This window comes from Zonotrichia leucophrys, chromosome 4 (genome assembly GCF_028769735.1).
Source record: "Zonotrichia leucophrys gambelii isolate GWCS_2022_RI chromosome 4, RI_Zleu_2.0, whole genome shotgun sequence".
In the NCBI taxonomy this organism is placed as follows: domain Eukaryota; kingdom Metazoa; phylum Chordata; class Aves; order Passeriformes; family Passerellidae; genus Zonotrichia; species Zonotrichia leucophrys.
In genome coordinates, this window is record NC_088173.1 from 43,650,081 (window position 1) to 43,658,181 (window position 8,101).

General features: G+C 43.7%; 1 protein-coding gene across 43 annotated transcripts in view; it reads left to right on the forward strand.

The window, feature by feature from the left end:
* The window catches only part of ANK2 (ankyrin 2), a 273,565-nt gene extending 266,362 nt beyond the window's left edge, over positions 1 to 7,203 (forward strand). For 39 of the 43 annotated variants that reach the window (XM_064711446.1, XM_064711448.1, XM_064711467.1 and 36 more), the window contains 4 exons: positions 378 to 461; positions 1,493 to 1,657; positions 2,686 to 2,868; positions 4,980 to 7,203. In XM_064711446.1, coding sequence (XP_064567516.1) covers positions 378 to 461; positions 1,493 to 1,657; positions 2,686 to 2,868; positions 4,980 to 4,994 — 447 coding nt within the window. In that variant the 3' untranslated portion in view covers positions 4,995 to 7,203. Of the gene's footprint in view, positions 1 to 377; positions 462 to 1,492; positions 1,658 to 2,685; positions 2,869 to 3,749; positions 3,842 to 4,979 lie in introns of all 43 variants that reach the window. The other 4 variants (XM_064711461.1, XM_064711478.1, XM_064711479.1 and 1 more) reach the window with 3 other exon arrangements.
* The last annotated feature ends 898 nt before the right edge of the window (positions 7,204 to 8,101 follow it).

Consider the following 8,101-nt stretch of genomic DNA (forward strand, 5'->3'; position numbering starts at 1 on the left):
TTAGGCCTGAGTTTGTGTTGCACCTCAAGCTGGGATGCTCCCAAATAATGCATCTCCACTGGATAAACCTTATGATTACAGTAACACTGCTAACCCCTCTCTAAACTCCCTAGATGCCTCGGTAAGAGGAAGATCAGATGAAGGCTTGTCAGCCCCGAAAACAACGAGGCTGTTGTAACAATATAATTTATCTTTGTGATGCTGTGGCATCACTTTTCTGTGCATGTCTTTCTAAGGATTTATTTGCAGAATAGTTTTTTTCCCCTAACATTGCTGGGTTTTTTCCATTCCCTAACCAATTAACTGATGTTGAAGTGACTTATTTCAAGACCCACATGAAGGCCTTGCTTCACAGAGCTTTGTTCTTTGTCATACAGGCTGATAGTATGCCTGAAATGCCACCAGAAACAGTCACAGAAGAGCAGTACACAGATGAACATGGCCACACAGTGGTAAAGAAGGTATTGTCCGTTCTGCCCCCTGCTAGCTTCTTTCTTCCCTGTAAAAGGAAGAAAAAAACATCTACAGAAATGCCAGACTTTCTGCTATGAAGGAGCATGATTTGAAGAGTAGAGAGTGGAAGGAATGAGAATTTCATCTCATGAGAGATACCAAAGTTTGAACAATAATGTAGATTCTCAAAATTGTTCTGTTACAGTGTACAACCTAACAGGATGTATTTTAACTTTCATTTAAAGCCAAGGAAAATTCTGCATAGATCCACATATTTTAGGAAGAAGTTGTTTATTTCTTTTTTTAAAACCCCACCAAAAAATCCACTCCACTGCAGTCTTATCTGAGATGTTTGTTTGTTTGCTTGTCTTGATGAAAGCAATGGAAGGCTGGGTCTGTAAAAGTCAGATAAACCCAGAGTCTAGATCTTCAAAATCAGATCATGCTTAGAAGAACAAATTCTGCACAGCATGAAAGTGAAAGGGGAACTTCTGTGCTCTTTTCTTTATCTGACAACTTGGTGCTCCAGGTCTAGGACTTGGCTGAGGTGGGATGGTGGCAAACCCCATCTTCTGTCTTCTGGGAAGACATCACACCCCTTCAGCTGGATTGTCTCTGGAACCTGTTTAATTCCTGGTAGAATAATAACCACCCCAGCCAAAGATTCCTTGGTCTCATTGCACAGAGGCGAGTGTGACGGTTCTTACGGACAGGTCTGTGCCTTGAACTGTGCCACGCAGAGTTTTGGGTCATCCGCAGAGGGATGCACACCCATTCTCCTGAGCAATTTCACATCTTGACCCTTTAATTCTCTTCTTGCTTTGGCCAGCCAGTGCCTCGAGAGCTTTAGCACCAGATGAGTCTCTTGAGTAGGAGATGAGGAATAGAACACAGAACCCACAGGACCATCTACCTAGGTTCTTTGTCAGCAGGACAGAATGCCCTTTGAGTAGCATTTTGACGAATGCTACTCAAATGAGTAGAACAAAGAGGAATATTTTACTGCTACATCTTTGGGGACTAAACTCCATTCCTTCAGGTGACTCGGAAGATCATCCGGCGGTACGTTGCTCCAGATGGCCTGGAAAAAGAGGAAGTGCTAATGCAGGGAGCACCGCAAGCCCCTGTCCCTGTGCAAGAGGGAGATGGTTATTCCAAAGTGGTGAAGCGAGTTGTGCTGAAGAGTGACAGTGAGCACTCAGAGGTAGGCTGTGCTTTGCCTGCCGTGGCACAGAGCAGCACCACCCCAGCAGGGTTCCTAACCACTGCAGATCAGCGTGCTCATTCTGCCGCTCAGTCCTAGAACCCCATAGCTGCAGTAAGTTTACCTTGCTGGTCTGTTCTTGCTTTGAAGAGGCTAAAAACATCTGTGATTTAAAGAAAAACTGTTTTAGAGCGAGGTAATTACATACAGTCTGAAAAGGTAAGTGCCTTCCTGCTGTACTTCACTGTCTGGCCCTACAGGCAATTGGATCAGCACAACCAAGTTGTGAGGAAGGGCCAGAAGCTGGCAGTGGGTGTGCTTTCAACAGTGCTGGGCCAAAAGCAAGGTGCAGCAAGCAGTTATTGGAATTGTAAAAAACATCACGGATACTTTTGCTTGCAGGAATTACTCATCAGAAGTAATTCTTTAGGAGTAAAGTAACAAGAAAGAAAAGCCTTGATTTTTTCCCCCCTTTTTTCTATTTTCCGTTTTCTTTTTTAAAATTTTTTCTTATGTATTTTTTTCCTTTTTTACTCTTTTCCCTTTTTTAATTTTTCTTTTTCTTTTTTTTCTATTTTTCCTTTTTCTTTTCCCCTCTTTTCATTTTTTTATTTTTCCTTTTTTTATATTTTGCTTTTTTCCTGTTTTCTTTTCTTGTTTTTTTTAACTTCTTTTTGTTTTCCTTCTTCTATTTACCTTTTTCCTTTTTTCCTATTTTCTTTTTACATTACTTCCTTTTTATTTTTTATTTTTTCCTTTTTCCTCTTTTTCGTGTTTTATGTTCTATATTCTTTTTTCCTATTCTTTTGTTCTTTTTTCTTTTTTCCTGTTTTCTATTTTCCTTTTTCCCCCTTTTTTCCTTTTTTCTTTTTCCTGTTTTTTATTTTCCTTTTTCTTTCCAGTAAGCTGACCTTAGCAGATCTACACTTTACCCTGTGGAGCCCCTAGACACAGCAGTTAATTTGGCCAGTGCACATCATGAAGTGTGGAATTCATCTCCATCTCACTTGTGTTTTCTAACCTTGCAGGTGACCCTGTCTGAACCTGCCATTCTCTCTAGTGCCTCCAAATTCCAGTCTGAACCAGTGGAGGGCCGGAAAGTCAGCAAGGTCATAAAGACCACTGTAGTGCATGGAGAGAGGACGGAGAAACACCTGGGGGATGCCAGCCTGGCTTCTGATCTTCCATCAGCCAAAGAGGACTTTGAAAAGGTAAAAACAACTTTTATATATTACAGCAGTACAGCAAGTGTGGCCACAACCCCAGGGACAGAGTCTCTTCTCCTGAAAGGACCACAGCCGGTGGCCCAGCAGTCCTAAGCTGAGGGTAATTCTTTCTTATACTCAGCGGTGTTACAAAAATATGCATCTATAAACAATGTGTAGTGAAAGCTGGCATTGCAGACTTAGCAAAGGCACTTGCTAAGACTAAAAGAAAATATCATGGAGGCTTTGTGTGACATTCTTAGAAGTCTTGGGTGTGAGTGCAGTTAAAGTTCATTCCTGTGTTATCACAGTGGAGGTTATTGTAGAAGTGGCTACAGTTAAGCCCCCATCCTGGGTACATGGATGTATTCCTCCCCTCCATCCTGTCTCTCGTCCCCTTTATTAGCATGTCTTAGAAGTTGAAATAAATACTTAAAAACAGATAAATAGATAAAAGCAGTGCAGCAATAGGTGACGTGGATATGCATTTTTAAGTTTTGTGACCAGGAATCCAGACCAGCAGCCTGGTCCCCTTTTTCTCACAGAGGCCAAACAAGGGGGCATGACCTGTCTGGTAAAAATTCAAAGAGACTGCTTGGGAAGGAGCACTTAGCACCCAGCTACTGTCTCAGTAAATCCACACGTCTGGAGCCACTACTGCGACATGCTTTGATACAATCATTACTGAAATGAAACTGCCCCCTAGGAGACACTGTATGCCATGTGTCCGCAGGAGGGAGGGATGCTTGAAAGGATGCAGGTGCTTCTTACAGGTGCCTGTTCAGCATTTTCTCAGCATTGGGCTGTGTGAGTATGAAGGACTAAGGTGGGAAGAGTTCCAGGTGTTTTGGGGGTGTTTTAATTTAAGGTTTATGTTTTCGTTGGAGGCTTTGAGCTATACAGGTCACCACATGACAGTGCAAGTCCCTGCTTTGGTAGAGAAAGAAATCAAGAAAGATGATGGATCAGTAATTAAAAGGTTTGGCTTGGCAAGCTGATGAAGTATTACTGCAAACAAATTAACCCAATCACAGGAGTGGATTGCAGTGAGTGCCTGCTAAGCTTTACTTGCAGTGGTACTAAAGCAACGACTAACCTGGCAGTGGCAATGGCGTACAGAGCACTGAAATAAAGCACTTTGCACGCAACAGGGGTACAGGGGTTAATACAAAGGCTGGGCTTTATTTTCTACAGTTTCTAAGTTTAGCAAAGTAGCATAGTTCTAATTGAATGGAGAATGAATGGATGGCTGGAGAATAGCTAGAGATCAATAAATATCATCATGCACTCTCCATTCATCATCCACCCTCCATCCATCCAACCTTCATTCCTCATTCATCATCCACTCTCCATACATCCTTTCAATCATCATCCAACTCTCCGTACATCCATTCCTCATTCATTCGTCATCCAGTCTCCATACATGCATCCAATCATGCTCTAACTCTCCATCCATCCATCCATCCATCCATCCATCCATCCATCCATCCATCCATCCATCCATCCATCCGTTCTCCATGCACTTGGATGCCTTTCTCTCTAGTTCTAGAAATAAGAGGCAGACACAGGGTGGTAATCAGGGGTACCTTTATATAGGGATCCTCAGCTGGAAAATGCTGAGGATGCACATCCTGCATGATGCATGTAAAATTTTTATTGATTTTGCAAATTACTATACCTGACAAGAGTCCCCAACTAAAAGCACTCCCAGAGAAGTAATGCCCCAGCTCTAGTACCTTCTAAATCCACCCCTCCTTGGATGAGGACTCAGCTCTGTTGATAAAAAGATATCTCAAAGATCTGATTTCAACCTTGGTTTCTAAGGAATACCAAGATAGCATAGGGGTCCTGGAATTTGTTTTTTCTTTCTGCCAAAGAAAATACTGAAGCTAGGTTATAATAATAGGCTACAAACACCTGTGTAAAGAATACAGAGAATATATAAAATAAAAAGGATAAAAAGCCATAGGAGTTGACTATTGCATCATAATTACACCTTGCTGTGCCTTCTCTCCAGCATGTGTAACTCTGCCTTGGAAAAGCCTGAAAACCACGATTCTCTCAGACCTCCAGAACTGTGACGTTTCTAAGTCAGGTCTCATTTTTTTTGGTTCCAGGACAATACTAAGTAAAGCCAGCACACAGAAGAGGACTGTGATGAAGGACCGCTATGGAAAACATGTTCACATAGAAGAGCTGGAAGACACCCCAGAAGCGCTCCCCAGGGATGACCTCCAGCATGACCTCCAGCAGCTTCTTAGGCACTTCTGCCAAGAGGACTGGACACAGGAGGCCAAGTGAGAAGCTGCCGCCCCTGCACAGCGCCACGTGACCCCTCCCATAGGCTGCCATCGCCATCCCTGGGTAGCAGAGCCGTCACTGCCGCTCCTACCTCTGCAGCTGCAGTGAATTCATTTCTCCCCATCCCAAGTTGCGTTTTGTGCTGTTATGATTTCTCACCCTGTAAGCTAATTTGTGACCAAAGATAGCATCCTTCAGGCAGGATGATTTATCCGCCATGCTGGCGCCCTGTCAGCGTCACCACTTGTCCCTGTCCCTTTGCTCTGGCGCTCGCTTACCGACACGGCCCTTGCCAAGCAGACTTCATCGACAGGCCTCTTCCTTCCACTGACTGTGTACATGCACCATACAAAGGAGTTGACGTGTAAACTGTAAATAGCAGAGTATTTGAACTCACGAGACTGCAGAACACTCACTGCCCATGGGCATCGTGGGTTGTGAGGTGCAGTGACCCTGCGGAATGGCAGCAGATCACGGAATGGCACCACCCGGACCACAGACGCTGACTGGCCCAGGAGGAAGCGCTGCAGAGCTACCGAGTACTAAGAGTTACTGTTTAGAGATCCGGTCCAGGCAAAGGCTGTGCGAGTCAGGCAAAAAGCAGCTGTTCACGTGAATCACAGCTGGCTGTGGCCATTAATTGTGCAGTCACCTTCACACAGCCACTGCAACATTTCCAAAAGAAAAAGAAAGTAAAACTTCCCCACTAGGTACCCAAGTTGCTAGCAGCTCTACCTGCGGCATGTTCACATATGGTATTCAAGCCTATAGATCTGGACCTGTGGCAGGGTGTATTAAACAATCCTGATTGCGGTAGTTTCCCGTTTCCATCACTGCTTAGCCGACCTCACCAACCGACTGGGGGTGCTTCCTGCTGGCCACTGCACTGTAGATAACTACGGGACAAAGACTTACCCACTATACAAGGAGAATAATTAATTCACCGTGTTTTATCGAGATTGCCTCTTAGCCGATACACGCATGTGGCATTTGAAGGTCAAAACCAAACCCTCCTAGAACCATGTCAGCTTCTTGGCCCTCTTAGCACTGAGCGAGCAGTTTTTATCTTCTAAGTGTTTTTTAAAGAACAAGTGCTCACAATCCTCAGCAGCCGGTTTCTGTTCATATTTTGTTATGTAACTATATATTATATATATATATTTCTAAATTGACCCTCTGAAAACCACATTAGCATGTCTGCACTTTTATTTTCCACACAGGGAACGTAAGGATCTGATGTTTTGGGTGTTCTATACCTTAATATTTAGTGAAGGAAGCTCTGTAGGGTTTTAGCATAACACGCATACACACAAACATACCAACTTAATGCTTTTAAACAGCTATCTCATTTTTTTAACAGTAGACTTAGCACCAGAGTAAAACCAACCCTCTCTTCTAGGAGCAATCCTTTGTCCAAGCTTATCTGGCCTTCTACAATTATAGGGTTCTTTGGTTTTGGTTTTTTTTTTAATGACTCACTCAGTGCTCAGAACAAGGGCACTTCCTCATTAAGGTAATAATGCCAAAAGCATGGAAACACCTCTGGAGTTCTGGCTTCCCGTGGGCAGAACCAATAGGTGCCGTGCTGACACTTTTTGGGCAGGCAAGAAAAGAAACTTAAAGAAAAAAGTGTTTTGGCAGCCAAATCGAATGAGACCCCTGATGAAACATCTCACAGTGCATCATGGCTTCCTGACTGTCAGAGACAGCACAGGAGGGTCTTCAAGGATGGGGTTCTCAAGAAATGCATTTCTGTTGTGTTATTTGCGGTGCAGATGATGTTCTGTGTAACAGCATAATGGTTATTCACCTCTTATTTTGATTTTTTGCTGTGTTATCAGAGAACTTGAATACTGTGAGAAGAAGTGAATTTTAAGTTGACGAATCAGCATCTTGTTCCCATGGTGATAACACTAATTGAATATATCTATGAGGGCATGTATTAGTTAAAAATTAAAAAGATACAACACTAACAATACATAGCTGCAATGTGTACAATGGCTGATTTAACTAAATAAAAATGTACAAGTGTTAAATGTAGCAATGGTGGCTTGCTTGCTTTTACTGCTGACATGGTGGGATGAGGGATGGTGCCAGTGCAGGGACCTCAGTGGCACCATCAGAGTCGCAGTCCCTCTGTGCCCAGCCTGCTCACTCGTCACAGACCCAGTGACGCCTCGTCAAGGGCACCACCTAAGCCAAAAGTTGCTCTTTCCTCTCTTCCTCCTCCTTTTGCAATGACAGACAACTGTGTGTAAACAAGTCCTGACTGTCAGAGACAGCACAGGAGGGTCTTCAAGGATGCGGTTCTCAAGAAATGCATTTCTGTTGTGTTATTTGCGGTGCAGATGATGTTCTGTGTAACAGCATAATGGTTATTCACCTCTTATTTTGATCTTTTGCTGTGTTATCAGAGAACTTGAATACTGTGAGAAGAAGTGAACTTTAAGTTGACGAATCAGCTGGAAAACACAGACAGACTGAATTCTCTGCTGACAGGTCATGCCGTGGATTACCTGTGGATTTTGTAGCTACCAGCCATATACTCCACACAGTACAGCCTATAACTTCAGGCCTTTGATAGCAGGCAACTTCCAAATCCAGGAGATTTCCCTAAGGAAGTAAATCCAAATGGCTTCACCTGCACCTTAAAACATTCACCATATCCCAGGTCTGACTCTGCAATTGGCACAAGAAGCAGCATTAGAGAACCGCCCGAAGCTACAACAGTTGTCAGGTCTCAAAATATCTGATGAAGAGGTCACTGGCTGTGATTCTTGTCAGTGCAGTGACAACGCCAGAAAGAGCAGCTGTATCCTCAGCCTTTGCCATGTTTTCCAGTCCCCTACAAAAAGCTGGCTTGTCTTGCCAGGCCCAACCCTGTCCTCAGCTGTGGCAGCACCCATAGCACAGTCCCACTCTGCTCCCCCTGCCAGCT